Below are 20,551 nucleotides of genomic sequence, written 5' to 3' on the forward strand. Positions count from 1 at the left end.
TTCTGTATATACTTTTCAAGAATTGTTAGTATATAAACACTTTGTAAAAATGAGCATTGCAACAAACTGACATTTTCATGCTCCTTTTAATCCAGCATTTTCTCTCTTGCATTCACAGGTATTCAGGAATAGTGTATCAAAATATAGCTCTAGTTTTCTTTCTCTCTGCTAGTATAATCTTTCATAGTATGTTGTCAGTGCTGGAACTATTTCTTTTTTAACAGGCCTTCAATTTTTCAAGTTTTCAGACTGAAATGATCTTCTCATGTCAAGGCTTTAAAAAAAAAAAAAAAAAGTCACATTTCTCTTAGTCAGCTGTAGGTAGTGTTACTGACTTTGAACCTTCCAGTGTCTCATTTATTTCAGGAATATTTTCAAAACTTATTTTCAGAATACTTTATTGAATTCATCTTAAATTTATGCCTTTCAGGCTATATTACTGTTGTCACTTCTGTCCCTTGAAAGTTTATCCTCTGAATCAGTGGCACAGTTTCATTTTTGCTCCCAGACAACTGTTGAATGCATCTCTAATTTTATTTTCTTATTAGTACATTAAGACTGCATTAGATTAATTAATTTCAATGAAGAACAAATCATGAAACAGTCTATTTTAGATAAGTTGCTGGTGGGGCCTCTTGTTTATTGTCCATGAACAGTATTCATGAATACGTGCGTGTTATTTCCATCCTCCAAATAGATGCCAGACTTCTCTGAATTATGTTTAAATGCATGTACTTCATTAGGATTTATTTTTAGGTCACAGACTCATTAAGGTTGGAGAGGACCTCTAAGGTTATCTAGTTCAACCATCCACTATCACCAAATCCTGCAGAACTGGCTTGTGCTTTTTGTGTGCGAGTCCTCCATAAAACCAACTGAGTACTTTCTAAACAGAAAAACACCTGGAGTTTTTGGTTTTTTCATTTTTCTAAAATATCTTCAGGACTTTACCACACCAATTAAAAAGTCTCCCTGATTCATCCTGGAGTATTTTTTGTATTTTTCATAGTAATTGACTTAAGTTACATTTAAAGAAGAAAAAAAAAAAGTTAAAACAGACTTTCAGTTCTGCCTTTGAATTTGCAGGGATTGAAGTAAAACATTCTTACTGAGCTTTAATAATAAGTGGGATTGGCTCCTTGTATCTTTAAGGATTGTCACTGTCTGTCTACATGTAAAGAAATGAAAGGTACAGAATTGTTTAGATTGCAGCATGTTTATCCTGCTTTGTCTTTCAGAGATACAGAGCATTAACTGATAAAATTGAATTCAATATATTCAGTTGATGAACTGGACAAAACATTAGTAAGATTAAAACTGTTAGGCTGTTGTGAGTTTTGAGCTGCTTTTGTTTTTTATTCTCTGATTTTTGTATACACAAGCAGGATACATTTGATAACAAACTCCATTTGGAAGAAGATCTGAATGTGTAAATGGGTAGCACATGTAAATAGCTTAGGAATTTTCCAAATAGATATATGAACAGCTCTTGCTGGCCTTTTTTAGCTTCCAGGTTGTTTTCAAATAATGAGTTTTGAAATTTGAGTAAATATTTTTCTTTATGCTTGTATTAATGCTGCTTTTATGCATGATTTGATTCTTTTACTGAAAGGAATTAAACTGCTACCAGATTTCTGTAGATACAAACAGTTGTGAAAAACACCAGTGAAATACGTGCCACTACTGTCTCAAATCTAGTATGATTCCTTATCTATGATTTTTTAGAATTTCTTCCTCTTCTGGACTATATGAGATGGGATGGTAAAAGCTAAATGAGGGTATAAAATCTTGTGAGTGAAGGTGGTCTGCTAAAATAGCCTACAGTTTGGCCCTGCGTTACATTGCTTATATGTATGTAATATAGCTACTTGGAAAATACTTCTTTAGTTAACAGTGGAGCAAAAGTAGGACCTACAGGCAATGCAAGCAAGAACACTGGTAATGAAGTACTTCCACTTGAAGATTTGTTTATGCTTGTTTACCTTTGTTTTCTTCAATATGTACCTTAGCTCTGCATTGCCTACCTGTTGCTGGTTGGGCTCATCGAGAGGCAGCCTAAATAAAGTAATTGTAGTTTTTTATTGCAAGTTTGCTTAAGGAAGGAAAGACTCAACCATCTAATTGAGGTCTGAAGCACTGTGTTAAATTGTCTATTTTGAAACAGATGAGGTTTCTGAGATGTGAGATAAATATGGAAGCTGTCTAACTTAAGCATTTAGACACAAGAAGATAAGTTCCCGATTTCCTTTTACTCTGCCAGTGTTTTGAATTTCAATGCAGACTTTTCAATCCTTCAAGCTGTGAAAACTTTGAAGTCCACCTCTTTTTATATGTAGCTGTTCTCTCACCTGAAAGATTACCTTAGGATAGTGAATTTCGATGGTAGAAATACACACTGATTATGTAGTCTTAGAGCATAAGTTGAATGAAAAGATATTGGTTTAAACTTTCTTAGTAAAAAGATATTTGCTCTGTGGAAAAGAACACTGTTTTGTTAAAACTCATAAGAGTTCTTTGGCTCTGAGACTTGCTGGCTTATTTGCTAGTCTGTGACACGTTTTTTCCCTTTTCCCTTTCTTGCTCTTCCTTCCGATGTTACACTAGCTGGTCTGAGCTAATGAAAGGCTTTGAAATGTGAATTTGACATTACTGGTTGCTACGGTGCATAAATGAGATGAGTGCATGTTACTATAGTAGGTTTATAAGGCTTTAGAAAGTCTGTAGCTTCTTTGCTTTCCCAGTGGGTATTTAATGTGGTCTACTTTGATTCTAAAGTGACTCAAAATAAATGAGAGGAAAACAAGTTTATTTTAAACTGAATTTATGTGAAGTGTACTATGACGTGCATTTCCAAAATGAATCTGTAGAAGCACCAAGTTATCACTTTTCAAGACTAAGAATAGTTAGAGATGTTGGTAAGGCTATTCCATTTTTAGATCACTGGAGGTAGATTGCATCTAATATACATCTAGTGGGTAGTTTCTTTCTTCCCAAGTGGCTTGTGAGACCATTGTAAATTTGGTTTTTAATGTTAGAATTGAAATGGTTGCAGTGAGGTCATGCAAGAAGTCAGTGGTAATTTTCAATGATAACACATGTTAAACAGTTTTAAAAAACTTAAGCAAATCAGAAAAAAAAAAAAACAAGCCTGAAAATTACTGTAAGGAGAAGTAGTGATTATTAGAAAGTGAACTAGGGCAATAATGTGGCTTAACAGTTTATTAAGAGTAATCTATTGGTAAAGGTGCTGAGAAGAGTTTCAAAGATCTTAGGAATTATGTTACCAGTTTAGTTTAAAAAGTTGAAATGTGACTTAAGTAGCTTCTGTCCTGTTTGTGTAGACAAAATAAAAATCTTTCTCAGACAAGTGACTTCAGTGTAAGGTGTCATTTAACCTTCTTGCTATCTCTTTTGTTCCATTCTTTTCTTTTTTTTTTTTTTTTTTTTTTTTTTTTTGGCCCCTTTCATGCCATTTGACAACAAAAGCCATACTTTATTTAGTTTGCAAAAGAAACCTCCACATATGAGAACCAAATGTTAAGTGGTAAACTGACATCTGCCCAAATCTGAAGATTAACTGCTTGAATGCTTTCATTACATTAAAAGGGAGAGAAGAATACATGACTGTCATCTAATGGTCATCACCAAGAAACAGGTTTCCTGGAGAGCTACTTCAAGCCCATTAGAAAAATAATTACTGTAGAGAATGTCTTACATAAAAGCATCCAAAACATAATATTTGTCTTTTTGATTGGACAAATAGAAAAATGGCTCCAATGTTGCTACCCTGATGTCACTCAAACAGGAAGTTCCTTCTGGTGAGAGAGGAAGTTAATGCACATTGATGTAACTTGGAGGAATATGTAGTGTATTTGAGTACTGTCTGACTAAATTTATTAACAAATTAATTTATTTCTGATATGCCAAGCTAAGTGGCTTTTATTTATCGGAAGTTTTTCTTCTTAGATTATGGGAAGAGTTACATACTGGAAAGTATTAAATGGGACTAACATTAAAAGGATGTGGATTTCAGGTGGGAGGAATCTGAGTGTTTCAGATCCCATTGATCTGTCTTTCTAGCAAGAGGCAAGGTAGAATTCATTGCGACTTACGAAGCAGCTGGAATTCCAAACATTGTGATACTTTTGAGCAGACCTTTTCTCCTTAAACATGTAAATTGTAATTTTCTCTAATTCTATGAGTTTGTTCATAAACTTAAGTTTCATTTCCTTGATACTTTTCTTGTTTATGTTTCAGCCAAAAATGCTGCATGCCACAATTCTGAAGATGTTGGTTCTAGATGCTGAATCGGTGTATACCTTGACTTCTCATCCTATCTTGCTGCTCATAGCTAGGGTAATCCTTGTGAATTCAAGACACAAACTCTCATCTCTTCAGGTAAGGAATATGTGACAAATAATTGACTGTGCAGTATTCATTAATTGTGTTTTTTCATTCTTTATTTTTCATGTCTCATTAAGTCCCCATTACTTCTTACAGTTCTTTTTCTGCTATTCTGAGGTTCGTTCTTCTAAGAAATAATTGAGAGTCATTACAGTTTAACACAAGTATCTCCTCCTTAAAGATGACGTATTATCTCACTGTAGTCCTCAAAAAAGAAATATCCCTACATTATCTTAAAAAAAATAAAATAAAAATTGAATAGAAAAGAACCTTTTGAAAAGGCATCTACTTTCTGTCAATATTGAAGAAGGGGGAAGAGAACCCGAATGTCCAATAAAAAGTACTCTATGGCCTTTTTGACAAGATTTGGAATGCCATTAACTACTACTGTACAGATTCGAAGCCGTGAATTCTAGATGTAATTGTAATTTTTTTTTCTCATTGTCCTCAACATCTTTCACAGGCATCCATGTGGGAATTACCTTAATTCTCTCATGTTCATACATTTAAAAGAGATTTAAATCTCTTCTTGAGTGGGTTTTTGGCATTGCCTTTCTCATAGCTCAGCAGTAGGCAGGTTGGTAGCCTTTGGAAGTGGAGGACTTAACAGCAGCAGCTTCTCTTTATTGCATTCTGGTTTAACAGAATTTGGCTGGAGAACAAAATGCCACATGGTCCCTCTTTACGCTTGGCTGACAACATCCATTCCCAGCTGGGTCTTTGTATGAATGATGACTTAAACTGTTTGGCAGATGTTGACTGTATGGTATTTCTGGAAGCCAAGCTCTTCCATCGTTTTCCCTGTTATTCACAGATGAATGCTGTTGAATTTCAGCAACTGAGTCAGTCAGAGAGGGAAGAGATGTACTTTGTTTAGGGAATTCCCATGCTGCCTCCCCTCAGACTGATGTAATTATGGGCCTCCTTCTACCCAATGGGCATTCAATTACTTCTGGCTACAAGTTTGACTAGTAGTCCAATGGTAGCAGCTGATTAAAAACTACATTCTTCAACAGGTCAGTGTGACAACTGAAGTTTGCCATTCTTTCTCATTTCATCCTTATTCAGAGAAAATCTTCTTAATACCTTTTATTCTTAAGATTAGTTAACATAAATTGAAATTAGGAGAGTATACTCTGAAATCTGTTTTATCAAAACGAGCCTATGTTAACACTTTATAAAATATGTATATATTTTATATAGCTAGTTATATATTTATAAGTCATCAAAAATATTCATAATGCAGCTCCCCCAAAATAACATTGCTTATAGAATAATGGAAAGAGTTCAGATGACTTGCTTGCAACTTTTATAAACACGTTCTCTGTAACTCTAAAATTTTTGAATGGCAATCATTTGTCCTCAGGAAATTGTCTCATTGAACTGAGCACTCAATTGCTTGGAAAACAAGTATTTCTTTATATAAATGTAAGCTGAAGTCGTTTGAAACTTATTTAAATTGCCTTTAAGCTTTTAAGTATGTGATAAAATATTGGGCTGTGACTTTTTTTTTTCCCACGAAGTCTCTTTCTGTTCCTTTGCTTTGTTCAGTTTGATATCAGAAATTCTTTCATTACTTTTTGAAATAGATACTATTATTCTTTTTGGTGGTTCTTTTCTAAGGGCACTACAGTCAACTATATGTGATTGGTTTAGATGACTTTCCTTGAATAGTGTTTAGCACTTAGGTTTGACCAGTGGGCATTTACAGATGATTATCTTAGGTATGATTATGAGAGTAGAATATTATCAGTTAGCTTTTCCACATATTTCCATCTGGTGCAGAGAGAAAGGGAAAAGCCTACTACAAAAAGCCGGGGAATTTTTATGCACACAGCATCCTAAGATCAGGCATTTCTTGAGCTGCAATCTAGGTACAGTTCCACATAGGATGATTACTTGGCTCAGTGATGTATTTGTCTTTTTCAAATTCTACATACAAACATGAATAATTTCAATTGATTGCAAAATGTTTGTATAACTGCAGTTCTTCTTAGTCTCCTTTCTATCCCCATCTAATAAAATACGAGGTTAGGTAGAAAAGAAGAAATGCATACAAAGGCTATGCTGGGTGGCCAGACATATTCAGTGGCTTCCACATAAAAAGTGACTAAGTAGGCTGGAAAGATTACTGAAGAGTGAGATCATAGCTGTTTATTAAAATTGAGAATCTGATGTAGAAGTAGAGAAGTAGGGTACAGCTTTTTATTCAGTATTGTCTTTTTCTGTTACAAGAGCTAGGAATATCAGAGTAGTAAGTGGATGGTCCAAAAAAAGCATGCAGGTATTTCTTTTATCTCCTGTTTACAGAGTTTCCTACCAGATGGTAGTCCTAAAGATTTGCTGGATTCAAAGAGTAGTTCAAGAAATGAATAGAAGCAGAACACATCAAATTCTGTTAGAGCATTGAAGAGCTGTTTATATAATCATCTTTATGCTAGGCCTATGCTCACTTTTTTTTTTGGTGCATATATGTATATGCTTAGAAATAACAATGCAGTAGATAGTTTATATTTGAAAGCCATTTATTTCTTTCAATTTTAAAAAATTTATTCACTTGAAGTATTCTTATTTTCTTTCAGACCTTACCTTGGTGGACTCTAAGATGTGTGAATATTCACCAGCAGTTGTTAGAGGAAAGATCACCTGAGCTATTTACTCTTGCCCAGGCGTGTATAAGACAAAGTACGTTTCTGATGACTTGGTTTGTTGACTTTACAGCATTAGTTGTAAGATATGTTGGGGGATAAGAATTTATAGATGTAACTTTTGCAATATGAAGTTTGTGGGATGTATATGTAACTACAGAGAGTAGAGATGGACAAGAATTTACTTAAATTGACAAGTATTTGTATGACGTGCTGATTTTGAGACTGTACAATGAGTATGAGAATATGTGATTGCAGACTAAGGTTTTCCTTCCGCATGCTTAGCACTGTTAACTTATCACAAACTAACTTCAGGAATGAAAACTGCACAGGATGGCTTTATTTAACTGATCTTACTTGGTTATGAAGTGAATGTCCTTATTTTCTAATTCTGTGTTTTCACGAGAGTTTCTTTTCCTGTTCACTGCATCTCAACATAAATTTGGAGGTTTATTACCACTTTGCACTGCATGCAGAGAGAATAGACAATGTCAATACTAAATTAGCTAATAAATATTGCTGTTTACAAATGCATTAAATAGAACATAAAAATGTCAAATGTGATTATATACACTTGACACTTATTTTTTCTAAGAGAAACAAACACTTGTATAGACAGGTTAATGTCATTTCCTACAGCAAATGATAAAGCTTTTTGCTTGTTTGCCCCTCAACAATTAATTTGTTAGCTGAAGATTTTAATTTAACTTTCTAAACCTGAGACTCCCAACCAAGAGCATTTTAAGAAATATTTTTTGCATTTAGAAATGAGTTGTCATATATATTTACTTTCACGAAAGGAGTTTAATTGCTAAAGTTTCAAGCCTCCCTGCTTCTACCACACCTTAATAGAGATTTTTTAAAATCTGAACCATACATTGGCTCAAGACATGCAATTGACATAAAAAAAAAAAAAAAAAAAGAGTGGTTTTTAGCCCTTGGAAGACTTCCAAGTAAGTAACAAAAATGTTGTTAGTACAGTAGTGGAATGGAATAGGAGGTTTTATTGGGTCCTTTGTAGCAAAGAAAGGAATGAGTTAATTCTCTTAGTTGATGATGAAAGCACTGGAATGGAAGGGTTTTCTTTCATTTGATGTAAACTGTGGGGTTTTTTTTATTAGTTCATTAGAGAATGTTGAACTAATGCCTAGTGTTATCTAGCATTGGTATGAGAATCTTAGATTAAATTCTGCTGAGTTTTTTTAGTCAAACTTCAGAATTTTTATTCATAGAAGGCTGGGAGTATTGCTGATGCGTAGATTAAAAAATAATCAATAGTTGTAATTACATCATGGTAGATAGGAAGGAATCTTAAAGTTGCTTTAAATTCACTGATTAGATGGTACTGGCTGGAGTAGAGAAATATAATAGTTTGTGCAACTATAATACTGCATAAATACCAAGATATCTGTTTCTGATGACCAGTCTTTGGTTTTCAGAGATGATGTAAAGTACACTTGGATGCATAGTGAGCTTTTCCAGGCTGGCTTTGCTGCCCGTAGCTTCTAGATGCAGTTTATTAAACTTCTAATTCATTAAAGCCATCTGGGTCTTCAAACAAGTGCCTTGTTTATATTCCATAAAATAATTACTAAGCCTTCAAAATAGTTTTTGATTGTGGCTTAAATAACTTATTTGCTGGATCAGCTTGACTGGGAGACTGTTTGCTCTTTTTTAAAAATGAGAAGTTGAAATTTGTGAGGGAAGCCATTTAAAATGTTGCTCTCAAATGTAAGTTCAGCATTATCATCTAGATATAAGACAGCTGTGGTGATTCCCTCCTGTTCTGCAGCAGCTGTTGTGCAAAACCTGGAGTGTTTAAGGCTGCTTTCCATTCATCAGTGTTCTATGCTAAAATGTGGCTCGGGTTGGCAGAGAGATGATTTTTGCAGCTTATTTATACAAGTAGTGGTGTGAAGCTTCCCACAAAGGTCTCTGAAGTTTCAAATGCCTAAACTTACTAAGCTTTATTATCGTTTTAAATATATGGTATTTACATCAAGAGTGTAAGAGCACTTATCAATACATTACTTTAGTACGAAATCATAAATACTGATAAAGTTGAGCAATTTTTAACGTTGTGGATTTTTTGCAGTCAGAAATCACAGGTTAGTTGTCATAGCAACCATAGTGAATGTTCCAAGTATTTAAAAACATTGATGCTTTTTTGTAGTTCATTGTATCATATATGTGCTTTTAGCACAATTAATTTTATATTCAAATTATTAAAATTTGTTAGCTATTGAAAAATGAAGAAGTAATGTCTTACTGTAGACCATAACCTGCTTTTTTATTTGAAATTGAATCAAAATCATTTGAAGTTGCATTCTTGTGACGTTTCCATGTGTGCACATGCACATCCATTATTCTGCAAGCTCTTTTGCATTGACAATAGATTTTCAGGACTTAGTCACTCAAAGTGTTTTAAAAGATCAGTGCAAATCTACACTTAAATTTGAATAAAAATAAAAATTTAATTTCCATTTTCTTTTTTTCATAATACCTCATAGAAAACAACTTATTTTTTCCTTCAGAACTGTCAGAATAGTATTTAGAATGTGTGGGAAGCAGGTAAATATGACTGATGTCCTCAACTGTTTACTGAAACATATATTTTTTTATAAAATGAGTGAAAAAAGCCTTTCCTGGAAAGATATTATGGTCTTTTTGGCATTCTCTCTTTAAAGAAAAACAAAAAAAAAAAGAAGTTTAATAATGTGGACAAAAATATTTAAGATTCAGATGATTTTGTAATATGCATTACTTAGATGTGTTTTTAATGTGTTTGCATTTTGTGAGGGATGTAAAAATATGAAGTTATCTTTTCTGAAGTTTTCAGATTCATTTCCCAAGGTATTGTCTGCTTTTCAGGTGGACAATACGATTGTTATCACTGAGCAAATCCGTAATTGTAAAAAACAACAACAACAACAAAAATACCAGACCAAAGAGTCTGCAGTCCCAATTCAGTCCTCAATCTACTGGCCAAACTTCAACTTTCTCATTTAAAGTGTACTAAGGGTGGGTATTTGTTGTACTTCAGCAGCTTTATTATTGTGCTTTGCCATGTCCTTGAACAACAGAGTTATATATTTTCTCAAAAACCAACATCTTAGCTCAGCTTTACTGTAAAATACAAGTGAATATTAAACTTTTGTTCTTATTCTAGTTGTAGCCTTGAGATACAAGACTTTTAAAAATGCTTTTAATGGGTGTGTCTTTTATACACTCTGTTTTTAAATGTATGAAGGTTAACTTTAATCATGACAGACTTCCTCTCTTACTATTTTAAATATAATTTCAAAATATCATTCTCTAGTATTTGTGTCCTGATAGCTTTTTTTCCTCTTCTTGGTTTGTAGTGACTGAAGCAGAAGCTTTGTTCGCAGGTGATGAAGGCTGGCACTTAGCAGTTCAGTTCAATCTTGAGTGTGCCTATACATTTTTGTATTACTATGAGTACAAAAAAGCTAAACAATGTTTCAGTACGGCTAAAGACATTGCAAAACTGAAGATTAATCTAACAGGTAAGTTTGCATGCACAGTCTATCAAAGTGGTTGGACCTACTTAACTTACAGTTGTGTTGTTTTTTGTTTTTTTTTTTTTTTAAATATGTCTGAAAAAAGTAATACATTTTGACAATTCTTGACTTCTAAGCAGGTAGGACTTGCTTGTTTTCTAAGAATTAGCATTGCTTTGAAAAAAGAAGAAAAATATACCATCGAGTTACAGTGTCATCCTTAATGTGAGGGTCTGATCCTATAGTATTATGATCCTTGTTGCATTTCATTATCAGTCAAATTCTAGGTCTAGGTCTAGTTGTCTCTTTTAGGGGACTCCTAAATCTGATTGGTGTGGTGATGGATGCATCTCTGTATTAGGTAGGGGTGGTTTTAAAGACCTCGGAATGATGATATGATTCAGTCTTTCACCTTTCTTGCCGTTAGTCTAGACCTCCATGTAAGTAACTTTTAAACATTTCTTTCAGGACTGTTGTTACAGCAGGAAATAAGTAGGAAAAACTCAAATTACTCACACCAGACATATCACAAAATCGCTATAGAGACCATATAATCATCCTTTCAGAATCACTTCTTTGGAGTCAGGAAGATCAGATTACTGCACTTGTAACTTTATTTAAAATTACATATATAGATAAAAGATGATTTTTCTACCTGGCTCTGTGAAGTAAACAAAATGTCACAAAGCTCACAATTTTTCAGTATGAGGGCCTTTGAGCATTTGTGGGAAGAAATGGAAAAGTCTTTGTACCCATTTCTTTTTCTATAATTTGTTAATGGGAGGAACTGAAACTTGCAGCCTCTGAATCTATTATGCCACAAAGCTTACTGTTTCTTTATGCTTAGATTGGAGCTGTTCCTACCCCCATGTAGATCTTTTGTCAATTTAATACTTTAATTAAAAATAATATAATTGTTGTAGAACTCCATGCTCATTTATTCTAAGCCTTTAAAGGTTAACTTTAAAAATCTGTAATGAAAATCTTGTGACATCGCGTTTTTGTGTAACTGTGATTGAGTTGAATATATTTGGTGGTATCTGTCTAAAACATAGGAGTAATTTTCATCTCCTTGTTCAAATGAATTCTATTTCAGTTGATCCTATTCTTTCCACGGTGCAATATGTACTGCATGTGTGACAAGTAAAATTGTGTTTCTTGAAAAAGAAAAAAAAAAAAGGCACATTTTCCTTGATTTTTATTAAAAACATCAGTGCCTTTCATGATATTTGAACTATAAAAATTTAATTAAGAACAGGTAAAATCAAGGTGCCAGATGGCTATTCACTGATATTCCTCAACTTGCAGTCATATATTCCTTAAATGAGATAATTAGTTTTTTTTATGAGTAATTTCTCTAAATCTAACTTAGTAAAAAAGCTGTTGTTTGAAGAGTTTGGGGGGGGTGGGAAGGGGGAGAAGGGGGAGGGTGCACACAACAAGTCTGGATGCTTTGGAATTGTTTTTTATTTTTATGACTGTTCCAAGAATTTATGCAAGTCCCACAGAGAGATTGCAATGATAAAGTCTCTTGGAAAAATATTGTTGTGGAACTCCTAAAAGTTCTATGGTTTATGTCCATAAATCTATTAGACTTATTATGAAGGATGTCTAACCTGAAGGCAAATGAAATGAACTGAACATGTGGAATTGCTGGCATTCTAGACAAATTAATTTGACATGCACATTTTGGCTAAGCACATGGAATATGACATCATCAAAAAAGACTTTGCTTTAATGTAGAAATTCAGCCTATAGTAAAGATACTTTTAAGAGTTTTGGAAGGAATTTCCTTTTTAGGAAAGATTTTTGAGTATTTTGTTCTTTAATGGCTGTAATCCTTAGTGGCTGAGTAATTTATTACGGCATAGAAACTTATGCTGTTCTTAAAAAACAATTCAGTATTAGTATTTTTCTAGTGTTATTTTAAAAACAGGTGAATCATGCTTGTTTTTGCCTGTGTGGTTTTTTAGTTCCATTAATCCATGTCTGTCCTATACTCATCATTTATTAAAAAGCATCTTTCTGTCCCTCACAATGAGTCGCTATCATCAATAACTCCATGAAACAGTTCCTAATGAAAGAAGGCTGTGGTCCTTCTCACATAAGAATCTTACTGTGAAGTGGAAGACTGGTAATCCAAAATAAATTGAAGATCATCTGGTATGAAAAATTGATAATGCTACAGCCTGAAATCCACATATTACTTTCATGCCCTGTAGTCTATCTGTGGAAATTTCTAATATGGGACAGTAAAACCTCGGATATTTCGATTCCCTATATTTTGTGATTCTTTCTGGTAGTATAAAGCAAGCACTTTTTTTTGTCAACATAAATACATGTGATATTTGTTTTAATCTAGAAAATAGATAAGTGTTTTCCCTGTAATAACAAAGAATTCTTTGCTTGGGGGGAAAAAAGAAGGCATGGAGGGGTAGCTGTCTCAGACATTAAAAAAAAAACAATCACAACTTCTAGGTGATAAGTAAATTTAACAGTAACATGGCTAGCTTTGCTAGTGTTTTATTTAGTGGCTTAAACAGTAAGGTGTGAGAGGAAGTGAATTACAGCATAAAGGCTTACAAACATTATTAAAATTATGAATTGAGTGCTACTGTGTAAAAATAATATGAATTGCTGGCTAGTCTCTCTCTTTCCATCTGGATCCCTCCACAATGTGATTAGAAGGTGATATTTTTAGGACCTTTTTCATTACTTCCTGAACTTGTAACACAGGGCTTTCCATTAAAAGGAGTGTTTGGCAGAAAAGGAGTGATCTGTTTAATTACTGATTTCCCTGATGCTCTCTTTCCGCCTCAAGGAAGAAAAGGGATGACTGCTATTACAGTGTTTGTGCCAGATGATTCTCACAGATGATGGCCTCATCCCCTGGCCTTTATCCACTAAACAGATGAACATTCAATTGTCTTTTAATACTCTGCAAATTTTCAAAACTATTACAAAACTTAAAACTTGAATTTAATCTCAGTAGGCTCTGCAAAAAGAACAGTGGGACAGTGTTCACTTCTCCTTTTCTTATGTCTTACATTACTTGAGCAGTGTATAACAGTCAACAAGCAAATTCCAGTTTTTGCAGGTATTAGCTTTGTAGGATTTTGTTATTTTAAGTTCTAAAGCTCTCTGATTGCAGCTTAGAAACAGGTTTCTAATGGAAGAGCAGCTGCAGCTATGTTTTTTCTTTCAACTTGGTGTAAATGTCATTTGCCATCCTAAAAGCTAGTAAAAGTTATCTCAGTGTCTAATTAAGAACTCAAGAAACAATCAACTTTAAGATTACTTTCATGCAGTTGAAATATTTAAAATGATGATCTGTGCCTGTAAAACATAATTGAGAAAATGTCATGTAAACTACATTTATGTCTCTAAATTATATGTATACTACAATAATAGCATCAACTAAGGTATTTTCCTAAATAAATAAATAAATTGTGGGCTATCCTAGAACAGCCCGCATTGGGAGGGGTCTACAGTGATCATCAAGTTCAACTCCTGACTCCACACAGGACCACCCAAAATTCAAACCCATTGTCTGAGAGCGTTGTTAAAATGCTGCTTGAATTCCAGCAGTTTGGGGCCATGACCCCTGCTGTGGGCAGCCTGTTCCAGGGCCCCGCCACCCTCTGGTGAAGAACCTTTTCTTAACACCCAACATGACCCTCTTGTGATGCAGCTCCATGCTGAACCCTCAGATCCTGTCACTGTCATCAGAAAGCAGTGCCTCCTCTTCTGCTTCTCTTGTGGGGAAGCCACCATGAAGACCACCATGGTGCCTTCCCTCTCTTTTGCCTTCTCTAGGATGATTGAGCCAAGTGACTTCAGCCATTCTTCATGCAGCTGGTTATTGCCTAGCCCTTTTGTCAAGGTCTCTCTAGCCTCGAGGGAGTCAGTAGCTCTTCACAAATTATTGTCATCTGCAAATGTTCTCATTTTGTCTTTACCCAATTTGTTTGTGAAAATGTTAAAGAATCTCTGTGGAATCCCACTAGTGACTTGCCACCAGTGTGATGTAAGTCTGTTTATTAGAACCCTTTGAACTCAGCCTATCAGCCAGATGTTCACCCACATCACTGTGTTATTGCCTAGCTGTAGACTGAATGTTTAGTTCAGAAAGATGTTATGTAAAACAGCACCAAAAGCTTGGCTGAAATCCAGAAAGATTACACAAAGTTGATCAACTTAGGTGACAACCTTGTCACAAAAGGAGTATAAGTTTAAGCAGATCTTCCCCCTTGTGAACTTGTGTTCGCTGTTACTAATGACTGCATCTCTTTCAAGAGGTTTCAATAACTCCCAGAATAATTTTATCCTTGAATTTGCCAGGAACTACTTAGTGCATTAAATGTAGATGAAAAGGATAGAAAAGAGCATGGAAAAGATGCAACAATGAAGGAAAAAAAAAAAAAAAAAAAAAAAAAACCAATTTGATTCCTTCCCTATTTTTCTTCTATCCATCATATTTGGTTCAGGCATCTAAGCGTTGTCCTTAAATGTTGACATAGACCTGGAAATGAAATTAATGGGCTTTGCAAAATACAGTTTGTGATCATTTTTTACAAAGGTTCCACAAATCGAAAGAGGCAGTCAGACTCTATTAAACTGTTTCCATTTGGAAATGTTGTCTTCTTGTAAGATGTTACAAGATTTTTATTTTCCTGAATGTTTCTGTGTTTTCATCAATGTTTATCAGGCAAATTGAACAATTATTTGCAGCTTATTGCTAGTATTTTAGAGTAGGGAGCTGTTGAATTTGGATGACTGTGGGTGTAGTGGATTGTGGGGACTTTACCTGAAACTTGCAGGACACATCTAGATACATTAATATATTTGTAATGCCTGGTTTTTTAGTATGTTGTGGCTAGTGGTGAAAACGCATGGTTTATTGCGAACAAATCAAGCAGAGTTAAAACGCTGATAAGTATTACAGGTTCACAATATGTTTCTTTTCAGGGAATATAATGGGATTACTGCTTTTTTTAGTGGTCACTAGTATGAACTTGTATTAATTTTCTGTAGGTGCTTTGGGAAAGAGAACACGATTTCAGGAAAAATATGTAGCACAGCTTATATTGGATGTCCAAAGATCAGAGGAATGTATCCCTTCTCACAGTGAGCTAACCCCAGCACCTACTCCTCTAGAAAACTTAACTATGGTAAGTATTTGAGAAGAATTGCTTTTCTTATTTCTTAAAGTGCATTCAGAATTTTTAACTTATTTTAATGAAAATGTTTGTAAGATTTTTTTCTTGGGTGTTTACAAGAGGAAAGTGTATGGTGCCTAGAAGAAACGTACAATTTCTGGAAGTTTTGGGAAAAAGATGAGAGGCAGTGTCTATATTCTTCAAGCTGCAGTCTTTATAAAGAGGTTATGCCGTGACAGACTTCGATTGTTAAGCAAAAGAATTTAACAATGTCTCTATTTCTAAATTGAAAACATGTAGTTCAAAATAAAGATAGGACAAATAAGCGTATATTCTCTTTCTGAAAAGTAGAAATGCAGCATTAAATATTACTTGAGTGCTTTGGGCTTCAGGAAGGGAGTTGAGTTTTGTGCAGATCTGAGAAATTATTAAGAAATTTTGTCTTATAGTATTTAAGCTGCCTAAAAAGAAGTTAAATGTTCCCTTTTGCACGGTTTACTTTTAAAAAAAAAAAAAATTAAGCCTTTTATTTGTGCATTTACATTGTATGCTAGAAATCCTACAAAATAGTATTAGTAGAACCATGTGTTGCTTTGAAGAAAGCCTAAGGTATTTCAAGTTCACGCATTTTATTAGAGTTAGTGTTGTCATGTCAGAGGTATGAGACCAGGCTTGACTTTCCAGTTCATATGTGCCTTGAATTACTAATTTATGGTTTTGTTTTTCCATTTTCTACCATATATTTACTGATAACTCATTATCAGAATGTTACTTCATGTAATCTGTATTCTGTATTATAATTGTAATCTGTAACAGTGAGCTCCAGCCTTTTTTTTTGTCTGGCTGCAAATTAGTCAGCTCTGGATGTACCTTGAAGACCTGTTAGGCAAAATTGGAGTTAATGCTATTTTATGTTTGCCAACAGCTACTGACAATAGCATTGCTTCAGTTTTAGCCTAGTTGTTCAATGTATCTTGTAGACTTTCTTTTAAAAGTTTATGGAAGGTGTACAGAATGCTGAATAGTTATTGGAGGAATTGTCTTTCCCTTTTCACTAATCTTATTTTACATGTACTATTTGCAGATAAAGTAAAATATTGTATTTTCCTACAAAATAGGAATTGCTCTGAATTAGTGGAGAATTTCCTGATAGAATTGGTTTAGTGCTTGTGGTACTAATAGGAATGCGAGGGTGGTTGGACTAGATGATCTTGCAGGTCGTTTCCAACCTTGTGATTCTGTAATTGTCTCTGTCAGTTTGTATAAGGGCCAAGCTGAGGCTACTCACACCTTCTAATTTTCATCTCCTGTCATGGAGTTCTTAGTTCTAAAGCTTGTCCTCTGTTAACATTCAGGAAGGTGACTGAACAGGTTATTTTGCAATTAAACTGTCAGAAATTGCAGTGTAGCAATGTGACCACTTAGCGGACTGTTGTCTGGCCAAGAATTTCTTTCTTGCTCCTGGTGCTGAGCAGCTAAAATATCTCTGATTGCACTAGAAGGAAAACTATGGTGTTGCAGAACAAATACTTGAGATGATAAATTCAAAGTTTGGTTCACAGATCAGCTTTCCTAAGATCTGGAAGTGCCCATTCAGTTAAAATGACAGTGTGTCTGTGTAAGAAAAGACCTCAGGCTTTTGAGGTATTGCATGAGGACACCTGATATGAGATAGTACTTAAAAAAATAACAAAAAGCATTTGATTAGTTTTACCCTACTCAGATCTGTCGTTATGTTTTTAGAATAAGATTTGATTTTTATTTTTAATCTAGAAGTAGAAATCATGTTATTTATACGGGCTGGAATTTAAAAGTTATGTAGACCAGAAGCTGGAAATTTTTAACTCATAGCTTTATAAATCGTAATTTCTGATACATGTGATAAAGTAATGCCATTATACTAGTATAGCGTTCTGTTCTAAAATCATTTGCCTCTGGAAGTGGTAGATACCACTGTATAGCATAGGCAAGGATTAAGAGAAGCAAATGGCAGTGTTGTTAAATATATGATGTTTTGATTGGGAATCTCTTATTTCCTCTTAAAAATAAAGCAGTGACAATCGGAGCATTCTCTGTCAAATTGTGATTAGTTACATCTATAAGGTGATAAAAATCCTGGTGTTGAATGCTAATAATCCACTTCAAAGCCTTCCTGTTCACTTTTAAATCTCCTATGGGCGCTCATTTTGACCTCACTAGCAAAAAGTAGAGGTTCTGAAGGTGCTGGTTCTGTGGGTCATTTGTTTGTTTGCTTTTTTTTTGTCTGTATTTCTTGCATTTTTAAAACTCTTTTAAAAGCAAAAAGAAGGGAGAAACTGTTCCCAGGGTAAAGAATTCCCTTGTACTGGCAGTAGGCTTTACATGGTTATAGTTTGCTGAGACTTAAAAATAAATCCATAAGTCCTAGAGTGCAGTCTGTGAATGCTAACCTGAACACCTGTGTGTTAAGAAATTCTATAATGACACATAGACAAGACAAAACTGATTATGTATACTAGAGAAGGTGGTTATAAATAATACTGTGTGCAACCGTTTGAAATGTGAATTCTCCTTCAGCTGTTATTTAAGAAGAACATTCAGGTAACCTTAAAGTGTCCATGAATGCTGTAACTCACTGGCCTTTTACACAACAATGAACATACTTGTAGCAAAGATGGTTTTAATTACGCTTTCTTCCATTGTCTCAGTAAGTGGAATAATCATGATAGGGTAGGTCTCAAGATGATTACAAATTTCTTTCCATTTCAGTCATTTTCTGATGTTAATGTTACCTTTTTTCAGAAAAAAACTTTTTTCAAATTTTAAAGGCATGCATTTATTTGAAACTACTTTTTATCGTATCTCACAACTGTTTTTAGTTTAAAAAGTATTTTTCTCCTTCAACAGAATTGTGATTTAAATGATGATACAGTGCTTAATGAGATAAAATTAGCGGATGCTGATCAGTACCACATACCTGATCTGTGTGCAGAAGAGCTGGCTGTAATCCTCGGAATTTGGTAAGTTAATTCTTTAATTACATTTGAGAATTAAATAAATACACCTCCCAGCCTCCCTTCACACGAATCTTTGTGGTAAGGAAATAAAAAAGTGGGAAGCTGGTGGGATTTTTTTTTTTCCTTTCTTTGTGCAGTGTGTCCAAAAAGCTTAAAAAATGAAAAATAAGAACACAGTTTCAGTTTCTTCAGAGTAAATGTTAATCTCCAGAAGAGATTTTCAGCAGTGTTTCATTAATGACTAAATCATTCTTTTATCCTGGAGAAAGGCTCTTTTCCTTTGTGTCTGAGCTTCTTTCAAATGATGACATTTCTTAAATTTTGAGGATATCTTTCAGAGTCTATAATGCTTATTTTGCTGTGAAAATCGTCTATATCTTTAAAGAAAAACTCTGCCCCCTCTTTTCTGTACAGTGGGAGTACATGTACAGATTCAGAATGTCTGCTGCCAGTTACAAGCTGTAACACAAAGTTCCTCTAGTTTTGTGCTTGCATTTTCTTTTCCTGATTTAAAGGAGTTCTGCATTGTGTGGTTTTAGAAGTGGCACAAAAGAGTAAAAGCAGTCTGAGCTTAGAAAATAGGAAGCTAGCTGTCAGTGAATACCCTGGTTTTCTCATAGATAAACAAGTGCCTACTAAGTTGGAGAAAGTTTTTATCATACTTTTTTCTGTGTGATTGTTTCAAAAGTATTTGTGTGGCAAACTAAAAATAGTCACTTTGGTACAATGATCACTATTAATGATCATTCTTATCACTAAAAGCAATTTTCTAATCTGTAACTTGCGAAACAGTAGTATCTCAATACTGCTGAAATACCTCGTCAAGCCCAAAAGAAGGCTGGAAGTAGAAAAGTGAGAGAATTCAAGGTCCTGAGTCTCAGACAGACCTATTTTCTCCATGCACACGGATGTTTTAAGATACATCTTTGTTATAACAGCAGTAACGGGCGAGCCAAAGGGCAGTGAGGGAAGTCAGTGGCTTCAGCTAGCAACCCAGAATTTGATGATTTTTCCTTTGTAGTGTGTTCTTGCTTGTTCTGTAGCTCAAGTTATAATCTTGATGCCTTCCAACCCCGTCCAACTTTTCCCACTCTCTTATCAGAGTTTCCAACTATTTCTCCCCTTCTTGTTTCATAAAGCGCGCTGAAAATTATTAGAGGAGAGGAAGTTGTTTTCTTTTTAATACCCATTTCTCAGACTGCAGCTTTATGAAGGCCCAGACATTTGCTTGGCTAGATTCGAGTGAAGCGTAAAGTTTTGCATCTCTGGTTTCAGCTATGGCCTTTAACCATTCAGCCCACTCACTGCAGTGAAAAAACATCATGAGTATGCACTGTGACTTTGTATTTTCTTTATTTTCATTGTCTTTATTTCCAGAGATTTAAGCTTTCTTTCTATTCAAGGCCACATCTAGATCCAATTTGGAGAGAAAAAGAGAGGAGTAAAGAGTGGGATGGTGAATAATCTGCTTCATGAGAAACATTTTCATGTCTAGTTCATTTTCTAACACAGCATTGTCTTATATTCAGACTGTAGTATCTCACCTCCCCAATTTTATCCATTATGCTGCTTTTGTAAGTCTGACTAATCGGATTAAATAATTGGTTGTAAGCTCCAAACTACTGGCAGTCTAGCTTTTACTGATTTGCTGAGCAAATACTTTCCTTGCTGTGGAGTAGAACTTACTCCAAGATTCTTTATCTGCCTAAAGAATGTTCATTTCTTACTGTCATAAATGCTTAAGTCACAGCTACATTTCCACTCTTTATATAGATTCAGATAAAAATAGCTTTAGATTTGGCTTGGTATGGAAAATCATTAGA

At 34.4% G+C, this 20,551-nt stretch overlaps 1 protein-coding gene across 2 annotated transcripts in view; it reads left to right on the forward strand.

Moving 5' to 3' along the window:
- The window catches only part of TTC27 (tetratricopeptide repeat domain 27), a 103,037-nt gene that overhangs the window by 8,171 nt on the left and 74,315 nt on the right, over positions 1-20,551 (forward strand). For both annotated transcript variants that reach the window (XM_052684087.1, XM_052684095.1), the window contains 5 exons: positions 4,258-4,398; positions 6,987-7,089; positions 10,415-10,579; positions 15,608-15,744; positions 18,619-18,731. In XM_052684087.1, coding sequence (XP_052540047.1) covers positions 4,258-4,398; positions 6,987-7,089; positions 10,415-10,579; positions 15,608-15,744; positions 18,619-18,731 — 659 coding nt within the window. The remainder of the gene's footprint in view (positions 1-4,257; positions 4,399-6,986; positions 7,090-10,414; positions 10,580-15,607; positions 15,745-18,618; positions 18,732-20,551) is intronic.

The sequence above is a fragment of the Tympanuchus pallidicinctus genome, unplaced genomic scaffold, assembly GCF_026119805.1.
Source record: "Tympanuchus pallidicinctus isolate F22 unplaced genomic scaffold, pur_lepc_1.0 scaffold1, whole genome shotgun sequence".
Lineage (NCBI taxonomy): Eukaryota > Metazoa > Chordata > Aves > Galliformes > Phasianidae > Tympanuchus > Tympanuchus pallidicinctus.